Source organism: Lontra canadensis, unplaced genomic scaffold (genome assembly GCF_010015895.1).
Source record: "Lontra canadensis isolate GAN:19392208 unplaced genomic scaffold, GSC_riverotter_1.0 scaffold4, whole genome shotgun sequence".
Lineage (NCBI taxonomy): Eukaryota > Metazoa > Chordata > Mammalia > Carnivora > Mustelidae > Lontra > Lontra canadensis.
Window position 1 is genome coordinate 6,219,824 of NW_022630998.1, and position 23,970 is coordinate 6,243,793.

General features: G+C 35.4%; 1 protein-coding gene across 2 annotated transcripts in view; it reads right to left on the reverse strand.

Moving 5' to 3' along the window:
• The window catches only part of WDR36 (WD repeat domain 36), a 41,492-nt gene extending 17,756 nt beyond the window's left edge, over window positions 1-23,736 (reverse strand). The window contains exons 1-15 of one of the 2 annotated variants that reach the window (XM_032845055.1): window positions 23,449-23,736; window positions 21,479-21,506; window positions 19,385-19,485; window positions 17,817-17,934; window positions 15,785-15,917; window positions 14,094-14,148; window positions 12,578-12,710; window positions 12,085-12,260; window positions 11,441-11,561; window positions 10,899-10,964; window positions 8,016-8,102; window positions 6,732-6,877; window positions 1,251-1,365; window positions 607-772; window positions 267-375 (exon numbers count right to left, since the gene is read on the reverse strand). In XM_032845055.1, coding sequence (XP_032700946.1) covers window positions 267-375; window positions 607-772; window positions 1,251-1,365; window positions 6,732-6,877; window positions 8,016-8,102; window positions 10,899-10,964; window positions 11,441-11,561; window positions 12,085-12,260; window positions 12,578-12,710; window positions 14,094-14,148; window positions 15,785-15,917; window positions 17,817-17,934; window positions 19,385-19,485; window positions 21,479-21,506; window positions 23,449-23,610 — 1,716 coding nt within the window. In that variant the 5' untranslated portion in view covers window positions 23,611-23,736. Of the gene's footprint in view, window positions 1-266; window positions 376-606; window positions 773-1,250; window positions 1,366-6,731; window positions 6,878-8,015; window positions 8,103-10,898; window positions 10,965-11,440; window positions 11,562-12,084; window positions 12,261-12,577; window positions 12,711-14,093; window positions 14,149-15,784; window positions 15,918-17,816; window positions 17,935-19,384; window positions 19,486-21,478; window positions 21,507-21,634; window positions 21,654-23,448 lie in introns of those variants that run through there. The other variant, XM_032845064.1, reaches the window with a different exon arrangement.
• Window positions 23,737-23,970: the final 234 nt, after the last annotated feature.

A 23,970-nucleotide genomic window follows, 5' to 3' on the forward strand; every position in this document is an offset into this window, starting at 1 on the left:
CTTATTTAGAGTTTAAGAGAAAAAGATGAACTCTGGGATTTATACTTTACCCATCTACCCTGATGGGATTAACTCCCTGAGAAATATTAAACTTTATCTTCTAAATTTTCTTTAAAAATCTATTCTTTGAAAATTAGTTTCCAAATTATTTATCTTGAGTATCTCATATGATAAACTTAATGCTACTAAAAGATAATAGTTATTTTTACCCTAAAAAGAAACAGAATTTAGCCAATTTCTATTTAAACATCAAAAGTTCATTTTACCAGGTCATTTATTTGGCCTTGGTGTCCAGAAAATTCTCTGACAATCTTCCTAGTTTCAATGTCCAGAACACTAATGGAAAAGTCATCCAAAGCAAGTCCCAGAATGCCACTAGTAAAATAAATACATAAGTTTTAATAAAAAACCAACAAACCTTTAACTAAAATCTCAGTCATTTTTATCTTGCTAATAATCAAGTATACCCGTGGGGAAATTAAGCAGAATTCTGTTCTTTTACATTAAATGTCTAATTTTCTCACTTGGTAAATTATGTACTCATATTAAGACTTTTACTAAAATCATCAAGAAGAAAATCCATAATCATTAAAGGAAAAACTTTACCTGTCTCTATGTAGCAGCATCATATTTGGAGATGAATCAAGGCTCATAGAATGGATTAAAATTTTGTTTTTAAAGTTCCAGAACTTGAGTAATCCTTCACTACCAGTTGTAATCATCAACTGGTTTAATCCATCCACTGCAACACCTCTGACAGATCCTTTATGAGCTTTAAAGCACATGTTAAAAGAAAAAAGAAGTAAGAATTGGCATTGCCTCTCTGAACACTACACAAAGTAATTCCATCATTTAAATATCTAAGTTCCCTTAAAATCTTGAAATTAAGCTGGATTCCAGGGAAAAGGGAGATTATTATATTGCTCTAGCTAAAACAAACCCATCAGGTTGATGCTACAAAGGTTAAGATTTTCTGTTTAATGCAAGGGGAAGAAAACAAAAATTATAATTTGTATAATATCCACTTTCCCCTAACCTATCAATGATTTCATTCTCTTTAAGTATTTCAACATGGTGTTTATAGTAGGTGTAATGGCAGTAACTGCCAGATAGGGTTGGCAATAACCCACCTACAACTTTAGCAAATGGCCTGGCACTCAAGAATTTAATAAATGCCTGAGACAGTTATTAGCCTTGTATCTTTCTACATTATTATTTTTTAAATAAGAAAAAGGAAAAAAATTCAATACCTTGATCCTCACCAAAACTTCCTCGATGTATACCAGACTGCATGTTATATACATCTACAGCTCCTGATGAGAGACCAATTACAGCAAAGTTTCCACAAGAAGTTATATCTACTGCCTTAGAAAAAAAAAATTAAACAAACAATACAGAAAATAAGATTTTTACTGTAATTTATCCTTTACAAATATATTTTTGCCTATTAATTATCTCTTTAAAAAAAGAAGCATGCTAAATGAATTGCCTCATTAATTTTCTTAAACACAACGTAATTATACTTGGACATATAAGAAATATCTGCTTGATTCTATTCCCATTCTCGAAGAAGTATAAAGAAATATTATCCAAGAAAATAAAACATAACCGCTTCACTAATTTTCTTAAACACAACGTAATTATACTTGGACATATAAGAAATATCTGCTTGATTCTATTCCCATTCTCGAAGAAGTATAAAGAAATATTATCCAAGAAAATAAAACATAACCAAAGTTAACTCAATTGAAATGTACGAACTTAGGAGAACTATATTTCTGTTGGCCTTCCATTTTTAATTTATTCATAACAGTGCTAACGTCAAAGTATTCCACTGCCTAATTTCTTTATGTTACCTTACTTAAAATTGCCTCTACAGCTGCTATAAAACTGAAAACATATCATTAGTTAGCTTGTCCAAAGAAAAAGCCCAAAATATCTTGATTATACATACTAGGAAGGGAATACATAAGATATTCCATAGAAAACATTTAGTTTGTAAGTAGTTTCTGTAAAATAAACTCATATTTTAATATTAAAATGTCACAGGGGTGTCTGGGTAGCTCGTTGGTTGGGCAACTGCCTTCAGCTCGGATTATGATCCCAGGGTCCTGGGATCAAGCCCCGAGTTGGGCTCCCTACTCAGCAGGAAGCCTGCTTCTCCCTCTCCCACTCCCCAGCTTGTGTTCCCTCACTTGCTGTGTCACTCTGTCAAATAAATAAATAAAATCTTGAAAAATAATATTAAAATGTCAGTATTGTATTAACAAGATGTCTTTTTTTCCTATGTTAAAAAGTGAGACTGGAAGGGCGCCTAGGTGGCTCAGTGGGTTAAGGCCTCTGCCTTCAGCTCAGGTCACGATCCCAGGGTCATGGGATCGAGCCCCGTGTCGTCTCTCTGCTCAGCAGGGAGCCTGCTTCCCTTCCTCTCTCTCTGCCTGCCTCTCTGCCTGCTTGTGATCTCTGTCAAATAAATAAATAAAATCTTAAAAAAAAAAAAAAGTGAGACTGGATATGTACTAGATAGCCAGAGAAATCCCTGATTGCCACCGTGTGTCAATCAGATATCATTGATAAAATGATAATTGAAAAGATAATTGAAAAACCTGGTGAATTTATGCCTAAAGAGAGAGATGACTTTTAATACCTATAAGAAAATATTTAATAGAGGCTATTAACTGTGCAAAGAAGCATGTAGCTGATAACCAAGTCAAGAAAAATTTATATAGCATTCTCAGAATTATGTTCCACTACATATATATTTTTCTAGGTAATTATAGTGCATTCCTTAAAAAACATTTTAGGCAAGAAATTATAGACTCATTTTTTTTTCAAAGATTTTATTTATTTGAGAGAGAGAGAGAGAATAAGAGAGAGAGAGAGCATGAGAGGAGAGAGGTCAGCAGGAGAAGCAGACTCCCTGCCAAGCAGGGAGCCTGACACAGGACTCAATCCCGGGACTCCGGGATCATGACTTGAGCCGAACGCAGTCACTCAACCAACTGAGCCACCTAGGCGCCCCAAAATATGGACCAATCTTAAAAAATATCCTATTTTCCTAAGTAGAACACATATACAATCTTACCTATTTTGAATAACTTATAAATAAATATTTACGCTATGTTATATAGTTATGCTCTCAGAAACTAATGGAGGTATTTGGCTATCCTTCAAGTAATAAAGGCCCTTAGAATTTGCATTTATTTTAGTATTATTTATTACTGTTAGTGGGCCTGTTTCTGGCTCGTCTTCTAATTTAGTCATGATCTATTATCAAATAAAGCAATTATAAAAAATGAATAAGCTGAGAGAATTACCTTGGGTAACAAACTGTACTTTAAGCACAGATCTCTGATAAATACTTTTGTTTGTTACTTATTGGTTACTGGTTTTGTTCCAACTAGCTTTGTGTTTGCCAGACAAATGACTCAGCACCAGTTAAGTATCATTGTATATACATATACTAGATGTCACATGAGTGATCACTGTAAGCTATGAGTTGTTAACATAGGTCCTAGAATGAGTGGTTGCAGGTTCAAATTCCAGCTCTTTCATTTACTAGCTTTGTTGACCTTAGGCATGTTCATCATTATTACACTAAGCCTCACTTTTATTGTCTATAAAAAAAGACTAATGACAGACAATATCATAGGATTGTTGCAAAGATAATATAAAGTAATACATGTTAGGCACAGAGCCTGGGAGAAAGTAAGCACACAAAAAAATGTTAGCTGTAATTATCATTACCACTACTAGTACACAGCTACTCAAAACTGTGTAAGTAAACTTAAGAAGCTTAAGATAAAATCTCTACAAATCTCTACGATTCTGAAAATAGTATAAGTACTTAAAACTGGACTTTGTACTGTGGAGAATAGAGCATACACACTTACAAAAAACTATGTCCAAATAGGATCAAATGTGGAATTACACTTTTAATAAGTGAGCAATAGAGGTACTCTATTAAATCTAATTAACTAAATAACTATTAAATCTAATTAAGTTCAGCAAGATTTCAATGTACTAGCAATGAACAAAACAAAATTAAGGAACGAACTCCATTTATATTAGCATGAAGAAGAGTAAGATACCAGGAAAAACTTAACCAAAGAAGTATGAGACTTGTACACTGACAACTACAAAATATTGCTGATAGAAATTAAAGCTCTAAATAAATGGTAAAACATCACATGTTTGTTGATCAGAAGTAATGTTAAGATGGTAATGCTCCTCACATTGATCTATGGAATCAACAAAACCTGTATCAAAATCCTAGCTGCTTTCATTGCAGAAATTGACAAACAGATCCTAAAATTCACCTGGAAATGCAAGAGACCATTTCCTTGCATTTCAAGACTCTTTTGGCAACCAAAACAATCTTGAAAAAAGAACAAACTTGGAGGATTCAATCTTTGATTTCAAAATTTAATACAAAGATACCTTAGTAAAGACAGTATGGTACTGACTAACAACAGACATATAAAACATTAGAAGAGAATGGAGAAATCCAGAAATAAACCCTTACATTCTTGTGAAATTTATTTTTGGTGAACATGAGAAGACTATGCAATGGGGTAAAGAATATAGCCTTTTGAATATGATGCTCTGACAACTAGATATCCAAATGCAAAAGAATAAACCTGGACCCCTACATTACACCATATATAAAAATTAACCCAGAAAGGATCACCAATTTAAATTAAGAGCTAAAATTATGAAACTCTTAGGTCAAATAACAGGGGTAAATCTTCATGGCCCTCAGTTAGGCAGTGATTTCTCAAAAACCACAGGCAATTAAGAAAAAAAAGACAGGCTGGACTAAATCAAACTTAAAAACTCTTCCAGTGAAAACGTTATCAGTAATAAAATGAAATGGCAGCCCACAGAATGGGGGGAAAAACATTGCAAATCACATATCTGATAAGAGACATGCATCCAGAATACATAAAGAACCTTTACAACTCAATATAAAAAGACAAATAACCCCTTAAATGGGCAGAGACTTGAACAGATATTTCTCCAAAGAAGACATATGATGAGCACATGAAAGATGCTCAACCATCGTTAAGTCACCAGGGAAACACAAATTTAAATCACAATGAGATACTACTTCATACCAACTAGTATGACAATAATCAAAAAGGCAGACAATCACAAGTGTTGGCTAGGACGGACAGAAATTAGAAACCTTATACACTGCTAGTGGAAATGTAAAAAGATATAGCCACTTTGGAAAACAGGTTAGCAGTTCCTCTCAAATATTAAACACAGAGCTGCATTATGACCTAACAATTCTAGTCCTAGGTATAAATGCAGAGAAACAAAAACATATGTTCACATAAAAACTTATGCAATAATGTTCACATTATTTTAAAACAGCCAAGAAGGAGAAACAACAAATCCCATCAAATGATCAATGGCTAAATAAAATGTGGTTTATACACAAAATGGAATATTATTGAACAATAAAAGGAGCAAAGTATTAAACATGCTACAACATGAATAAACTCTGAAAACATTATGCTAAGTGAAGGAGAAGCCAATTAGAAAGACCATATATTATATGATTCCATTTAAATTAAATGCCCAGAATAGAAAATCTATAGAAATAAAAAGCACATTGCAGTCACCTAAGTAAGGAGATGGGAGAGGGGGATGTGACAGAATGGAGTTTCTTTCTTTTTTTTTTAAAGATTTTATTTATTTATTTGACAGACAGAGATCACAAGTAGGCAGAGAGGCAGGCAGAGAGAGAGGAGGAAGCAGGTGCCCTGCCGAGCAGAGAGCCCGACACGGGGCCTGGCTCGGGGCTCGATTCCAGGACCCTGGGGTCATGACCTGAACCCAAGACAGAGGCTTTAACCCACTAGCCACACAGGTACCCCCAGAATGGAGTTTCTTTCTAAGGTGATAAGAATGTTCTAAAATTGGACTGATTGAATTTTAGTAATGACTGCACAATCCTATGAATATACTAAAAATCACTGAAGTGTACACTTTAAATGAGAGAATTTCATAGTATGTGAGTTATATCAGTAAAACTGTTTTTAAAAAAGCAGGAGCAACAATTCTGCAAACCAAATTTGACACTGCTACTTTACATCTTAAATCTGAACCCAACAAAGTAGACTTACATGTAAACAAAAGCAAACAAAAACAAAATTTCTTAACAGAAGTAAAGTTTTAAGTAAACACTAGCATTTAAAAGCTGCATTTAAGAAGGCTTAGAATTGAAGTCAGAATTTCTCTATAAGGCACTTCTCAAGAGACAAACATAAGAAAAGAAATAAAATATTTAAATAACTTGTTTATTAAAGAGTTAACTAAATCTTATCCCTGTAACGAAAGAAATCAAGAATGAAAGAAAGAAAGAAAGTAAAAAAAAAGAAACCTTAAGATTCACATTCCCTGAATACAGTACTATACATTCAACATAATTAAGGTAAGAGAGTTCATTGATAAATGCTGAATTCATCTTCAGAGTGTATTCTGAGTAATCCTGTATCAATTAGAAAACTAAAATAATATACTATAGCTGATTAAGAAAAGCTTAACTTAAACCTAAAATAAATCTCTACCATTGCAAAACTTAACATTATTAGGGAATAATTTCAAAATGTTGAATATTTTCTTTCAACCAGTATTATCATTAATAAACCTGAGTATAACAAGATTACCACAGACAGTTTTATAGGAGAAAATGCTCTTATCAAAAACTCAAGCTCACTTACAGTTGCAGTTATGTCATCTTTCTTCAGCTCTTTTGGCTTGAGAAAGTAAGCACCTATTGTAGATCTCTGATAATTCCAGGTTGAACAAGATAATTTACCTTGATGGCAAGCAATGATACTATCCCAGTCACTTTCACGAGCTTCCTCTAAAACATAATAAAAATAATAAATCAGATTACAATTTATTCCCTCATTCATTCGCCTATTATTTATTAAGTGTATAATATTCATATTTTCATTAACCTCTAGACACCTGATGGTTTACACGTAAATTCTGGAAAGCACTGAGCTTCTAATCTAACAAGGGATTCTGATTAGAAGAAACTATATCACTTCTCGGCCTTTTGGCTAAGGTCAAGTATAAAAGAAACTATAATAAAGAATATAGGGTCTAATAAAAGCACTCAGGAAGTTTACTAAGAGATTTGAGGACAGAAATAACTGGCTTGCAGAAAGAAGCAGTAAAACAAATAGCAATTAATGGGGGAGCAGGAAACAGGGACACAAACAGGTTCAAGAGTAACATGAACAAAATGAAGCGCAGCAAGTATTTTCCTGAGAAGGATGGGAAGCAGGCAAGGCAACTGGGGCCACACATCACAAAGAATCATGAAAGCCATGTTATGGAGAGGAGACTGCATCTTATAAGTAATAAGGGCCTCTGAAAGGTTTTTAAGCAGGTGAGTGACATGATTCAAACGTTTTAGGAAGATCACTCAGCTCTAAAACAAAAAATAGGAGGGTGGTCAAAAGTAAATTTACAGAAAAAAAAAAAATCATCTGGTTGATACAATAACCTCGAAATGGAAATGGTGCCTTATTTCTATGATTTCACTGAACAATCCCATCACCTATCTACATTTTTCTTAGAATCACTTCTTTGAATCAAACACCACTCAAATGATGTAGCATAATAAGACCTCAGTGTATTTTGATTTTGATTAAATTAGAGCTGGATGTTCTCCATTCTTACCTTTTTAACATTAGTGACTCTCATTATACTAGGCATATAACAGATTAAGAAGTGTTACAAAATGAAATACCACTGTTTATTAATAGGTCTTAAAGAGAAGAACAAAACCTGAAATTAAAAGGTAACAATTTCAAATTATAAGTGACTCTTTTTTAGTCTTCACATTAGATGTGCATACACTTGGAGTTACTTCCAAATGCTTATTAATATTTGCAAAAACATTTTTTAAAATGAAGAAAATTTAAAAACAGATAGTAGGAAAAATAAAAAACAAAGCAGAACTTCTTGAAACAGGATATTAAGTTACTTACCAGCTGCAAACTTTGTGATGGGTGGAAGTCTTACTGATATGGCATTCTGAAGTCCTTTACGTTTGACTCTTTTTTTATTTATTAATCCTAGGGTTGAGGGAGAGGGGAATACAGCTAAGACCTTCTTAATGAAATAAGTATGTAACAGAAAAGCTATTCCTTGTCACATAACTACAAAGTTCAAGATACTCCTATTTAAGGCAGAAGCCATATAAAGATGTTATTACCACTATTATTTAATCATTTATGAAATTCAATCTATATAATTACTTAAAAACATAAGTAATTGAAAAATGAAAGTAAAAATCATCATTTTTTACAGATGACAGTCATACAGTCATGTTAATCAAGAAAAACAATCAAATAATTATATGAATAATCATTTTATTGGACCATATATAGAAACAATAAAAAAAAACGACTGGCACAAAAACAGACACATAGACCAGTGGAACAGAGTACAGAGTCCAGATATGGACCCTCAATTCTGTTGTCAAATAATCTTCAACAAAGCAGGAAAAAATATACAGTGGAAAAAAGACAGTTTCTTCAATAAATGGTGCTGGGAAATTGGACAGCTATGTGTAGAAGAATGAAACTCAGCAATTCTCTTTCACCATATACAAAGATAAACTCAAAATGGATAAAAGACATCAACATGAGGCAGGAATCTATCAAAATCCTAAAGGAGAGCATAGGCAGTAACCTCTTCAACATTGGCCACAGCAACTTCTTTCAAGACATGTCTCCAAAGGCAAAAGAAACAAAAGCAAAAATGAACTTTTGGGACTTCATCAAGATCAAAAGCTTCTGCACAGCAAAGGAAACAGTCAACAAAACAAAGAGGCAACCCGCGGAATGGGAGAAGATACTCGCAAATGACACTACAGACCAAGGGCTGTTATCTGAGATCTATAAAGAACTCCTCAAACTCAACACCAAAAACCAGATACTCACATCAAAAAATGGGCAGAAGACATGAACAGACACTTCTCCACAGAAGACATACAAATGGCTAACAGAGAGACACATGAAAAAATGTTCATCATCATAAGCCACCAGGGAGATTCAAATCAAAACCATATTGAGATACCACCTTACACCAGTCTGAATGGCCAAAATCAACAAGACAGCAAACAACAAGTGCTGGAGAGGATGTGGAGAAAGGGGAACCCTCTTATACCGTTGGTGGGAATGCAAGCTGGTGTGGCCACTTTGGAAAACAGTGTGGAGAGTCCTTAAGAAATTAAAAATAGAGCTACCCTATGACCCTGCAATTGCACTACTGGGTATTTACCCCAAAGATACAGATGTAGTGAAAAGAAGGGCCATATGTACCACAATGTTCACAGCAGCAACAGCCACAGTCGCCAAACTGAAAGAATCAAGATGCCCTTCAATGGACGAATGGATAAGAAAGATGTGGTCCATACACTCTATGAAGTATTATGCCTCCATCAGAAAGGATGAATACCCAACTTTCCTATCAACATGGCCAGGACTGGAAAAGATTATGTTGAGTGAAATAAGTCAAGCAGAAACAGTCAATTATCATATGGTTTCACTTACTTGTGGAGCATAAGAAATAACACGGAAGACATTTGGGAGATGGAAAGAAATGAGTTGGGGGAAATCGGAGGGGGAGACAAACCATGAGAGACTGTGGACTCTGAGAAACAAACTGAGGGTTTTGGAGGGGGTGGGGTGAGCTTGGTGGTGGGTATTATGGAGGGCACGTATTGCATGGAGCACTGGGTGTGGTGCATAAACAATGAATTTTGGAACACTGAAAAATATAAAATAAAATTTAAAAAAAAAACCCACAATTGAGTTCCTATGGTACAGTACTATCTAATATCATTGTAATTATTATGTTGTAATTACAATGTTATGTATTCTTATATGCTAATTATTAAATATTAAATACTACAGGGTAGAAATACAATGAACAAAGATCACACCCATAATACTAGCAAAAAAATAAATTATTAGCAAATTATATTAAAATACATAAAATACCACTGAATAATCTCAAATATGTAGGAACAATAGGAAAAATTAAAAAACTTCACTGAAATACAACTTAATGAGGATATATCATATCCCTAGATGTGAAGATTATCTTACAAATATCAATCTCTTCTGTGAATTTCAGTTATCACATTGGATGCTGATTAAACAATGATCCAAAAAGGCATGCCTGGGTGGCTCAGTCAGTTAAGTGTCCACTTTTGGCTGGGGTCATGATCCCAGGGTCCTGGGATCAAGCCCCACATCAGGCCTCCTATTCAGTGGGGAGCCTGCTTCTCCTTCTCCCTCATACTCTCTTTAGCTCTCTCTTTCAAATAAATAAATTAAAAAAAAAAAAATCCTAAAACTCATCTGAAGTATATATATGCATAACAACTAGGACAGCAGCTTAAAAAGACTAATTATAAATAAAACTGAAAAACATCTTTGTTTAATATATAAAATTCTCAAATGCTGGACAGATGGGAAGGGACAGAGAATAAAACAAGCCCTTTTTCCAAAAAGATGGGACACTGCTTACTTTGCTACTTCCTCTAAGGTCCCTTCCATGTTTAAAATCCTGCACTCTACATATGGCTCCAGTGAGATCATCAGTGTCTTCTGGGTGCTAGCAGTATGTTTTTACCACCCAAGATGTCTAATTATTTTCAATAACTTTATAGCAACACCTCAATCACTTCCATAGCAACACTGATCTTAAGAATCTTACTACACTCTTCTGTACAATGGTTTTTTAATTTCAGTCATGAAAAGAGGAAATTTATCAACAAAACTTCCTCTGGTTGTCTCACAGTATCTTGAAATATTTCTTTTGTGACCAGTAGCTTTATTTTCACCTTGCAAATGACCTACCGTGTCCTAAACTCTTGTTAAATTTTTCATGTACTGTGGAAAATGATTGAAGAGTTCCATCTTGACCTGTTGATATAGATAGAAAATACTTAGTTAAACTTCATCGTAATAATAGATCATTTGAATGACAGATCTTATAAAATTAGATTCTTAAAACCTTAAAATTCTAATTTGGGATACTTTAAAAGGAGAGCTGGATTGCAACTACCATATTCACCTGTGCATAGAATGTCAATTAGTAAGAACAAAGGATAAAATGAAATACTAATAATTTTCAGCAGGTTATTAGACTAGTCAAGGGCTACAGTTTCAGAATCTGACCGTCTCTGAGAATCAATAAATAAAATAACACTCCAAATGCAGATAATATCATCTACAATGTTTCCTAAAATATTCAAAAAGAATTTCATTTCCCCAGATTTCCAAATCACTCTAAGGGGTATCTGAATTCAAAAATTTGTAAATACCAAACCTAATAAATATTAAGCACCCTGCTCTCAATACTTGCTTGAATAAACTAAAAGCACAAAATGAAAACTCACTTGCACTAAGAATTTGCTGTCCATTTTGTCCATAATATCTGATTTTGGTAAGAGGAGCACTATGTCCCATTCTGAATCTCAAAAGCCGACCTTCACCGGTGGGACCATCAAATATCCATATCTGCAAAGAAATAAAAAGATAAGGTTCTTTTGCAATGTGTTAGGTAATCTGAAAGCAGTGAGACCATCTTCTGCATCTATCAATTGGCACCAGGTGGTGCTTGCCAGGCTGCTGACCCTGGAGAGGGACCTGGGGAGAGAGAAACTGTTAACTTTCTCCCTTCACTGCAATCATGTAACCTGCTGTGCTCTTTGCTTCATCTATACCATGACCTTATCCCATTTTCCTCTCATCTTCTAGGTTTCAGAATTATAAATTAAAACATGCTTAGGGGCATCTGGGTGGTTCAGTGGGTTAAGCCTCCGCCTTCGGCTCAGGTCATGATCTCAGGGTCCTCAGATCAAGCCCCGTATCGGGCTCTCTGCTCAGTGGGGAGTCTGCTTCCCCCTTCTCTCTCTCTGCCTGCCTCTCTGACTACTTGTGATCTCTGTCAAATAAATAAATAAAATCTTTAAAAAAAAAATGCTTGTAATAACCCCAAGGATAGAAGCCAGGAAAATGGTAACAATGATAATCATAATACCCTCAGAGCATTATCAGCACCATTTGTGACAAGAAGTGGCTCTCTATGGAGAAATGTCAGCCCGGCAATTGCTGTAGAATGTGCATTTCTCATTTGATTGATTAATTTTTTGTCTTCTAGATCCCAGAGTCCAATATGGCCACATGGGCTTCCAGCTGCCATTATTGGATGACCATCTGTTATCAAAAATAAAATATATTAAGAAAAACATGCACCAAAAATCTTAAAAAGAAAACACAAAACATGCACCATAAAACTACCAAACTTAACAATTCTTCTCTCTACGCTTCTAATCCATAAAGAAAAAGTTAGAAAAAGACTATCCACCAATAATTTATTCATAATCCATTGGCTATTTGTAATGCAGTATTTCAGTCATTTCTATTAATACATTAAATTGTAAGCAAACATCCATTTGGAAAATTTCTATGAACTTCAAAGTAATGCATTTTAAATTGTCTTAATACTTATCAATAAGTAAGTTAAAAGTTACCTGTGCGAAATGAAATCGAAGTAATAGGTCCCCAATCTTGATGAAATTTCATTAATGTTTCATCAAATTTAATGTTGTGAATGATAACCTGACCTGACATAAGACCAACAGCAACAACATCCACAGCTGGTGCCTGAAAATTAAATTATTCAGCTTTTTATTCTTAATAGCTTTAATAATCCAGATGTTACGCACCATTACTTATGTGTTATCAAAAAAATGGAATATCTTCCTGAGGATGGCAAAAAAACAGTATTACCATTCCAGCATGCTTTAATTGTTATTTCATGTGTAAGTATTTAGGAATGATGTTTTCAAGTTACTTCCCTGCTTCAAATGTGGTAGCGACCATCAACCTCCTCACCCTAAAACACAGCTGACACGGTAAGAAAATGGCCATGAAAGAGAAGGAATCTGATATATGAAATCACTACAGATCACTGACAGGACAGAAACAGAAAATAGAGACAACTCGTAGAAAACAATATATAAAGGCCTGCCCTATGCATGGTAACACAAAAGGTCAAGTATAAAGAAAGTGATGAATTACGTATCCAAGGAAAACAGGAGGAGCCTATAAAACACGTTAAAAGGCAAAAAAGTTTTATAATTAGTCTGTTTCAGCTCTAATAATCTAGGAATATTCTCTTCATTTTATACAGCAGTCTTAGATATAGGCTCCAGAATAAGTTTCTCTATTTTAGCAAAGAAGATCAATCTCCCATACCATTACAGAATGGAATCAGGCTAAACATTTTATTAAATTTTCATCAAGCGAAAATTATATCTTATATTATGTATAAGACCCTGGGGAAACTAAAACAAGTATGATTCCTTGTCCTCAGGGGATCTAATGTCAGATACCTTTGGGGTCTTATGGGTAGGCAAAAGCATAGCAAAGTTGATGGTAGTGAGAGAGAATGAAAGAATAAATATAAAGTGGGCACATATAAGCAATAAATATTTAAAAGGACAAGGATACACTGGAAGTTCATGTGTCCAATATATACAAAAGATTCTCTGCAAACATATATTCATTCATTCATACATGTTCTGCAAACTCATAAAAACAAAAGCGGATATTTACGGAAGAGTCTAGCTGATGAAATATCAGGATTTGGGTCCCAATTGTTCCAAGCTACAACTCTCAAAATTCTGACAAATTTCTCTGTATGACCTACAAATATCCTTTACTGAACAACTAACTCATCTTCATCATTTCCACTCTGTACAAGGCACTGGACTACATGCTTGCAAAATGATTGGTAAACATAATCCCATATAAGTTTAGAGCCTAATTTCAGGCAAAAAGATTTCTACAAATGTTCATAGGGAAAGGCATTATTATTTGTTTTTCATTACATATCCAAAGCACTCTTTTCTAGAGTAATATTTATAAAAATAAATTAGTCCTATATATTACTGTCCTCAAGTCTAAAAATATGGTTGACCCCTGAAATTGAAAGATTACACTACTAACTTCATTTCTTCTTTGACTTAACAGAAAAATACTAACCTGCTGAAGAGCTGTTACTCCAATTTTCCATCCCTGAAATGTATATAGTAGTTTACTACAAGAAGAAAAATAGTTGAAAGGTTTTACTTTTTTAGGAAAACAAAATCAACTACATATTAAAAAGTGAAATAGTAACAGAAGACATTTAAGTTGTTACTTGCCCCACACTATTTTAAGTACATATATTAACTTATTTAATACTCGAAATAATCCCATGAGGTAGATATTATCACCATTTTTCAGATACAGAAACCAAGAAACTTAATTATGTGAAACAATTAAGCTAAGGTTATATGGTTAATAATTCAGAGCCCAGACAGACCAATTCCAGATCCCATGCTTGATGCTACTAGTAATTACTATACTATGCCAACTCTTTTTTTTTTTTTTAAGATTATTTATTTATTTATTTGACAGACAGAGAGCACAAGTAGGCAGAGAGGCAGGCAGAGAGAGAGAGGGAAGCAGGCTCTCCGCTGAGCAGAGAGCCCGATGCAGGGCTCGATCCCAGGACCCTGGGATCATGACCTGAGCCGAAGGCAGAGGCCTTAACACACTGAGCCACCCAGGCGCCCCTATGCCAACTCTTTAACAGAAAAGAAAAATACACGACTAAAAACCACTTTATATTACAAACTATAATAAAAAAATCATCACAGAATGCAGGCAGATCTCTAAAAAATATTACAGAAGGGAATGTAACTATGATACCAATGTCAAAAACCATTAAATCACAAGTGATGCTGCTCTAAATTTTGAAATCAAGCCACAAATGATAACTCCTTGAGGAAACAGATTCTGAAATTTTTATAATGATATCCAATAAAATATTAAATCACATAGTAAATTCAGTAAGTGGGCACAGATTAATTTACTCAATGATTATCCAAGGGATACTAATGTACAATAGTGTAAACATCACATGAAGAGCCTCAATAGATAAGCTTAGGGGCAGAGAAAATACCTCTTAGTCATTATCCCTGAGATAAGCAGAGTGAATAGTCAATGATATCTGTTAAACTGAATGAAAATGCTGATTTAAAACTGAAAACTAGGATAAACCTTTAATAATCTTATTTTCCTTTTCAAATTTACAAGGGCTTTAGAAAGGACAATTTGGATGGTCAAATATTTTTGTCTCTTTAATGCTATATAAAGACGACTGAGCTGCCACTTTTTTCTCCAGATAAATGTTCAATTAACATTTATCTTGCCTTTCAGCTATACCAGTAAGATTATAGATGTCCATCAAGTTTGTGATTGCTAATAAAAGTACTTCTACCCCGAAAATGATTCCTAAACACTAGCACTAAATTAACACTGATTTACTTTGCCTTCTCCTACCTTTTTAGTTTATTGAAAACTAGATGCTGTCCATCACAATTATTTTCTTATGTTACTTTGCTATAGTCTTCTCTATAACTATATGGATTCTTTACAATAGATTATGGCCTTGGCCATAAATATCCATCGAATGGGTATTTATGAAGCTGCCCACCATGTCCCAAGACCACGTGCCAGGCCCTTTTGCATGTCATGCCATGAGTAACAACTCCAAAGACAGATATTGAAAGCCCTCCAAATAAACATATAAAGGCAGGGAGAACTGCAAGACTTAAGTATGCATTAGGGAACAGTAGGTAAGGATAAGATGGGAACCACCTATGTTATATTCTAAACAAAGTGCTTACTTGGATTTTACATTCCACAACTGTAGGCTTCCTTGTTCACTGCCGAGAAGTATTTTATTCAAGTAGGTACTTGGGTGCAAAATTGCAGAAATTTTAAACACTGATTTATCAAAAGTCAACTGCAGGTATTCCTCTGCAAAAGTCAAAGTTATAAATAATATGTGATTATTTTTTATATACCCATATTATTTCGCCCTTAAAGTAAGTCTACCAAATCAAAAATTTATGTTCTAATATAAACCAAAGACTTATATACTAACCTATGCCCATTTCTTGAAAAATTAAACAAATGTGATGAGGGGCAACTTGTAAATATAATTTAGACTGCCAGAAATTTTCTATAAGTTCTAATATCAATACTATTAAAAATTTCACTCATTGCTGGATTATAGGAATAAAAAATAAAGATTAAAGAAAAGTAACTCTAGGAATCAGCCTTACTATTTTTATAATTTGACCAAGAGGCAAAATGAATATTCCAAGCGAAGTGCTTGTACTGAGCTCTAGGATGAATGACTGACCACTCAAAGATGTAAAAAGTAAGAGGCAAATCTTGGTGAAACTAAGAATAGTGCTTCTCACACATTTCCACAGAACCTCTAACAGAGGAAAGAAAAAGAACTTACAGCCTTGTGGAGTAGAGAATAGGAAACCCAGCCATTTTTTGAAATCTTACCTTTATTTAAAATTCTTATGTGCAAATTTTGTTTTCTACTTCATAGTTCATGCATAATGAAAACAATTTTTCTTTTTCTTATTTAAGATTTTATATATTTATTTGTCAGAGAAAGGAAAGCACGCACAAACGGGAAGCAGCAGGCAGAGGGAGAAGTAGGCTCCCTGCTGAGCAAGGAGCCCAAAGTGGGACTCAATACCAGGATCCTGAAATCATGACCTGAGGCAAAGGCAGATGCTTAACCCACTGAGCCACACAGGCATCCTTTAAACAATTTTTCACTAAATTTTCTCCAAAATTTGAATATCAAACAAGGTAAATTTCACTTAATTTTTAGTCTCACATACTATGTAGCACACTGCTACACATTCCTAGAGATATATGTACCCAGTTTAAAAAGGTGAAAATCATACAAACCTTAAATCCTACTTTAAAAGAGCCTTGCCTCTATTTGCAACCAGCAATTTTACTTATTAAACAACATAAACAGCTCCCTGAGGACAGGTTCAATGTGTTGCTGTAACAATAATAAAAAGCTGGCGCCAGCAACAACAGAAAGCCTGCTGGACTATAAAAATCAGATTCTCTAACTTTATAAAAGTCTTTTAACACCTATCTGCACAATGACTACTTCAGGAATTCTGCTCCCTTTACCTGGGCATAGACAGAACAAAGGTCTAATTTGAACAAGAACATAGATTAACCTCCAGGAGGGCAATTTTTACTAAAAAACAAACATAACTCATAGAACAATGAGTTAATCAAGAGTAAATGTAGGCTAAAAAATATAAACAGATTAAAAATAAAACACATAAAAGCTTGAATTCATGGGAGATCCATAGTCTTTTATTGAGGGGGGATATTCTGGGGACAAATTCCCAACCTCTGAAGATTAAGACAGTCCTACAGACACAGCTCAGTACCACTGTTTAGAGTATCACAGTTAAAGGACACTGACTTATATTCTTAGAAACAGGATGGATACTTTCCTTCAGATTATAGGTTCTTAGTTGACTACTCTAATATCCTTTACTGAAGGTTGAAAATACAAATCAAGAACATACACCAAAATTCACTCCATAAAGAAAAATTAGCATATCACTAAACTTGGAGAACTGCAATGTAAAATATTATTAGCAGAGAGAAACACATTTAACAGATTGTAAATAGCTCAGCTAGCTGACTAAAATTGCTTATCCATATTTTACTTAAAACCTTTTTCCTCATACATATTAAAGAGTCTAAAATTTTTTCTGATTACATATGAAACCTGACCTGGAAGTTTTTATACATTTTTAATTTTAGCTACACATATCTACCCCCCCAAGGTAATGCAATAAATTGGTTGATTCTTACCTTCCGAATATATGTGCCAAATAATAAGAATGCTGTCAGTATCAACAGAAATAATGTGATCCCCAAAGGGTTGCAAAAGATGGATTTCTGCCTTATGACCCTTAAAGGTGTGTACTACCTACAATGTCAAAGTTCAAAAGAATTTTATATTATTATTCATTTACCATGTATTATTCATATTAACCAAAATCATGCTAATCATAAAGATGCTCATGTTGAGAAAAGAAGTACAACTTTTGATTAACCAAGGTTACAATAACAAACAGCAAAGAATCAGGCATTTCACCTGCTCCGCCAGCCAGTCCAATAATAAGGAAGCATGGACTAGAAACCCAGAAAATGAGACCCCTGAGACTCAGCCTTACATTGGACCTTCGGGAGGATACATACACACAACTGGGTCCCTCACCCAATCCAACCAGCACAACTCTATGCATCCTAAAAAAAGTGGTTATGTTCTAGAAGGCTGACTTCTACAGACTCCATCACCAGCTGGTTTCCAGATGAGATGGGGGAGATAGAGCATTTGCTCCTCATAGCTTTTAGTTTTGACAGAGAGCATTGTCCTTATAGTAGCTACATCCCTCAAAAACTACAGACCTTCCCCATGGTTTCAGATCTCACCAAGCTCCAGAAACTATTTCTTCTCTTTGCCCTCTTGACCCTAGATTCCTACAGTTAAGTTTCTGATGCCTTGCCACCCTTACTTTCTCCCTATGTATATATATATATCTTCCAGGAAAACTACAAACTGAAGTATTTTGAAAAAACACACAAACAACAACAACAAAAAAAAACAAGGATATTTTCCCAGATTCTCTAAAAATCCAAACAAGTCCCCTTAAAGAACTTCACAGGTAAACTGCCTTCTTCTGCCATAGATAGTGATGATGCAAGACTCTGCGAACAATTGTCAGTCCAAGTCAGGCCTTTACAAGTACAGTGATTCAATTACCTGGCTATCTAGGCAGGCCCACTGCTACTTTCCCTTTCATTCTGGACCATGAGAGCCAAGTCATCTCCCAAATCAGTTGTTCCACGACAAACTTAGAAACAAACTGATAGATTAGGACAAAAAAAATACCTTTCCTTAGCAGTGTAGAAGAGAATCTAGTTTTCTCTATACAGAAAACAAGCACTTGGTTCTTAAGAAAAGGAGTCATGGACTGAGTTGTTCACAGTTAAAAAGTCAATTCACATAAAGCAGTGGTATAAATATGAATCTCCCAGGAAAGCATTTTCAAAGGCATTTTTAAAAAATCCTACCCCAACCCAATATACAAAGCAGATAGCTCAGGAGATGGGGGCCAACTGAACAAGAAAATTTTGAAGAAGTTGAAATAGTTCTGATATTCATCCATGACAAAGAAAACTGAACTAAAGTACCAATTTTAACTAATTCTGAGAATTCGATGAAATCAATTTCTCCTCCTCCAGAAAACTACATAAAGGTTTACGATTAAAAAAACACCATGTCCAGAGTGTCCCAGTTGAAGAATGGCAACGATAAAGTTCTCTCCACTTTCATGACTGCAAAAGACAAATAAACATAGTTCAGTGATACAAACCTCTTTATTACGAGCAAATGCGGAGAAAACATTCCCATAGGCAGCAAAGACTAGCCTCCCATCAGCTGCCATACAGCAGATATCCTGTGGAAGAGAGTTACCTAGGTAAAAGGAAATAGAAAATAAGTATGAAATTTTAAGATCTTGGCACAGATAGAAACCTCAATATACATGGAACATTTTTCACAGCTATAATTTAAAAATATGTAGATATGTGTGTATATATATAAATAAAAACTGAGAATCAGTATAAATTTGACATCAACGTTATTTTATACATCCAATACTATCAGACTAAAACTATGAAATCACCTTGACCTTCCCTAAGAGAACTAGTGTCTGGTATTTACAGATATAAAAACATAATCCTGAAGAAATGAAGAGTTTTTTTTTTTTTTTTTTAGATTTTATTTATTTATTGGACAGAGAGAGTGAGATCACAAGTAGGCAGAGACAGGCAGAGAGAGAGGGGGAAGAAGTCTCCCTGCTGAGCAGAGAGCCCAAGGCGGGGCTCGATCCCAGGACCCTGAGATCATGGCCTGAGCCAAAGGCAGAGGCTTAACCCACTGAGCTACCCAGGCACCCCAAAATAAGAGCTTTTTGAAGTTATCTGGACAAATCCTCACTTAATATAAAAAACTGGCAGATAGTTACCTACTCCTCATGTAAATACCTCAACGAATATCAAGCTCACTAACAACTCTAGAAAATTTTTAAAGTTAATAGAACCAAGGACCCTATTTAACTCTACCCTTTGGAAAAACCTCAGGAAAAAAACCCATCTGATACTCTACATTCTGACCCTTAAAATGAAAAATATGGTATCTATTCAGTCTACAAGGTAAATATGCCTATCATCTCTACCCATTTCTCATATGATATGATTCCTTCACTCTTCTCTATCATGGTCACACTGGCATTTTCTTTTTATTCCCTGTTTTGGGGGGCAGGAGAGTTAGAAGACAGAGAACTGTTTTAAGTATTTTTCATGCTACATATTCCACTTTAAGATTTGATTTCCCAAATATTATTTTTATAGGTTTATCATTCACTTTGTATTCAACTTACATTATAGTGCCTTCTTTTGTGTTCTATAATCTCCTAAAAAATTTTTTTTTAATTTTATTTATTTATTTGACAGACAGAGATTACAAGTAGGCAGAGAGGCAGGCAGAGAGGGGGGGAAAGGAAGTAGGCTCCCTGCTGAGCAGAGCGCCAGATGCAGGGTTCGATCCCAGGACCCTAGGATCAAGACCTGAGCCAAAGGCAGAGGCTTTAATCCACTGAGCCACTCAGGTGTCCCCTAAAATTTTTTTTATGAGACTAATAAAGTCCTCTGTTTCTGTTACAATGATCATATTTGATGATAAAACTGACTCTCTCAACCCTGGCAAGTCCTTTATTCTGTTAAACTGTTACCATTAGAAAAAAATATCAAAATGGAGGAAAAGGGAAAACCCTTACAGTAGAAAGAATGATGGAATCAAAAAATCACTATTTGGTAGTCATCATGCTAATAACTGGTTCAGGCAAGAATCATCACTAAATGATAAAAACAGTGGGTAAAATTCTGAAAAGTAATAGTATATCAACATAGTCTCAGTGGATCTTACCACAAGATACTTATTAATTATAACAGGTAAAACTTCAAAATGGAGCCTCCTGACAAATGTCACCTTAATAAAATGATCAAAGTTCACTGCCAGTACTACCCAACAGCATGCGCCTGCTAATACGATTCACTGAGAATTCTGCATTATTTCTTTGTTATTCTTGCCATAGGGGATAACCTGAATCTAATCATGAGGAAACATTAGAAAAAGTCCAACTGAAGGACATTCTAAAAAAGAACTAGTCTATACTCTTCAAAAGTGTCAATGCTGTGAAACACAAATTTAAAAAGACTCAAGACACAACAACGAAATGCAGCATATGATCCTATCCTGGACCCTTTTTTTTTTTTTTTTAAACTATTTAAGTTTATCAGAACTACACACTGGATTTCTTATATACTCTGTAAATCTTAATGTTAAAATTTTTAAGATTTTTAAAAGATACTAAAATGCATAAATTCAGCATAAAGTTTACACTTACTTACTGCAACCAGACTAAGTTTCTGAACCTGTTTAAAAAAAAAAAAAAAAGATTAGATTGTAATTGCTTTTGTTAATGAACATTTAACACCTAAAAATTAGAATATAATCTCACACATAAGTTTGCTATATTATCTTTCCTTAAAAAGACACTTACTGATCCTCATTTTTCACTATTAGGAAAGCTTATATTTTCAACTATTTCATCAGGAGTAGTGATGGAAGGGGTAGACAAATGTTTTCTGTAAAGAGTCATACAGTAAATATTTTCGGGCTTTGTAGGCTATGTGGTCTTTGCTGAACTGCTAAGAAAACATGGAAACATATAATAAACACATATAATTAACAAATGTGTATGACTCTATTCCAATAAATTTTATTTATGGATACAGAAATTTGATTTTCATGTAATTTTCATATGCCATGACATATTATCATTCTTTTGATTTTTTTCCCCCAATCATTTAAAAATGTCAAAGCCACCCAACTCTGAAGCACAGAGCTGAGAGGGGTATGAGTGGAAATTCAAATTGTAGAGATGCAAGAATCCTGAGACTGAAAAGGCCCTTGGAGATCAAATTAAATATCCTATTTCTTAAGTCGAAGTAGACACAGGTTTCCATTCCATGCCAAAATTCAATTATATTGAATCCTACTATTGTGCAAAATTTCCTTGGAGGTTGTTATATTAGAATAAACACAAATATATCTGTAAAATAAACTAAGAAAAATGCTTTGAGTATACAAAAACAAATGGTGGGCAGGATTGGCTTGCAGGGTGTAGTTAGTTGACCCCAATCTATGGTTATTGATCCAGCAGTATAATCGTGACAAAGTTACCCCACTTACCCACTGCCTCAAATTCCTCATCTACAAAATAAGAATTAAAATTGGCACCTGCTTTATGGGATTATTATGAGTATTCAATGTGCAAAATTTGTATATAACAGAATGGAGCCAGTCATAATTAATGCTCACTAAGTGTTAGCTGCTATCACCACCACCATGTCCACCTCGGACATGATCCTCACTTTCCTCTTCCACTAACTCAACCAGCTACAACTACCTATCCTTGCTAATAACCCATTTGCTTTCCATAATCCTTCAAAGAACACAACTTCACAGTTCGGTTTCCTGAAAAAGTAATTAATACTGGTTATTATTATTCTCATCATCAAGAAAAGGTCCCTGCTTTCACAGAGCATACCTTGATTGGGAGATAAAGGAGAAAAGTAAACAGCAACAAAAGACCATTACAATGATGAGAAACTGAAGGAGAAAAACCATCAACTAACAGGTGGGAACACCTGGGCAAAGAACTTAAACTTCAGAAATTGTTTTCTAGTTTACGTAAGGATGCTCCGAAAAAACCATACCTATCTCGTAGGGAAAGGAATTGCTGCAAGGCTGAGACGAAGAGGCACGGTGCCAAACCCTCAATGCTGGTAGAAACAGATGCTCAGGGGAAGTTTTAAGGAAATTAGTTTGCTACCAAATGGGGACAGTCTCCCAAATCATAATTAATCTCATCCCTCTAGTTCTTCCAATGCATTTTAATCTAATTTTCCAATCCAGGCTGGGTCAGAAATCGCACAATTAAACTTACAAGCCTTTCTTGTTAAAAATTCAGGGGGCTAGGACTTGTCTTAAGGGAACTTCAAGGGAACATTCACATCTTCAAGGGAACTTCAACAGATATTTAGTGAATATGCTGCCACAGAACTGAAATGCTTTCTGGTCTTTGCCCCTAGCGAGCGGCCTCCGAAAGTCGCCCCACGCATACTGCAAGGGCAAAAGGAAGCAGCACGTGGATGTGAAGCGGCAGGGAAACCGAACAGGTAGGGGTTAATGAAGAGACGGGGAGAAAAGGGAAGCCCTGGATCGGCTGGGGGAGGAGGGCGGGATTGCCCCAGGAAAGGGCTGGGGGCTCGGAAGGGGGATTCCTGGGAAGCGGGCGAAGAAGTCACTTACATCGTAGGTGTGGAAGCTCTTGCCCACGCAGGTCGTCACGTAGAATCGACGCTTCAGCGCACTGAACCGCACCACGTGTGGAATGTCAGTGCTAAAAAGCCCCAAAGCCCGGAATCCGGCGAACAGCGCACTGCCGGTGCGACCTTCGGAGCCCCGCTCCATCGTTACTGAGGACCGGGTTCCTCTACACTCGGATCCCGATGGAAAGCGCTGACCAGGACCTTCACGGCTTCTCGTGGCACAGTACTTTGCCGGCGCTACATACTTACAAGCGCGCTTCCGGTACCCGCTGCCGAGGGTGTTATCGGAGACTGCTCTAGTGCAATTGAAAAAGAACTCCCCCCGGAGCTCTCAGGGAAGGCGCGACTTCGGTTCCGCGGGTCCGCAGTCTCCAAGTGCTCGTAAAGTCCCCAGCACTGGTGAGGCTGGAATAAACTGGAATCAGTTTTCAGCGGGACCTTGCGGGAGGGGAGGGACATGGGAAGCCCTATACCCAGAACGGTGAAGGGAGGCTAAATGTAG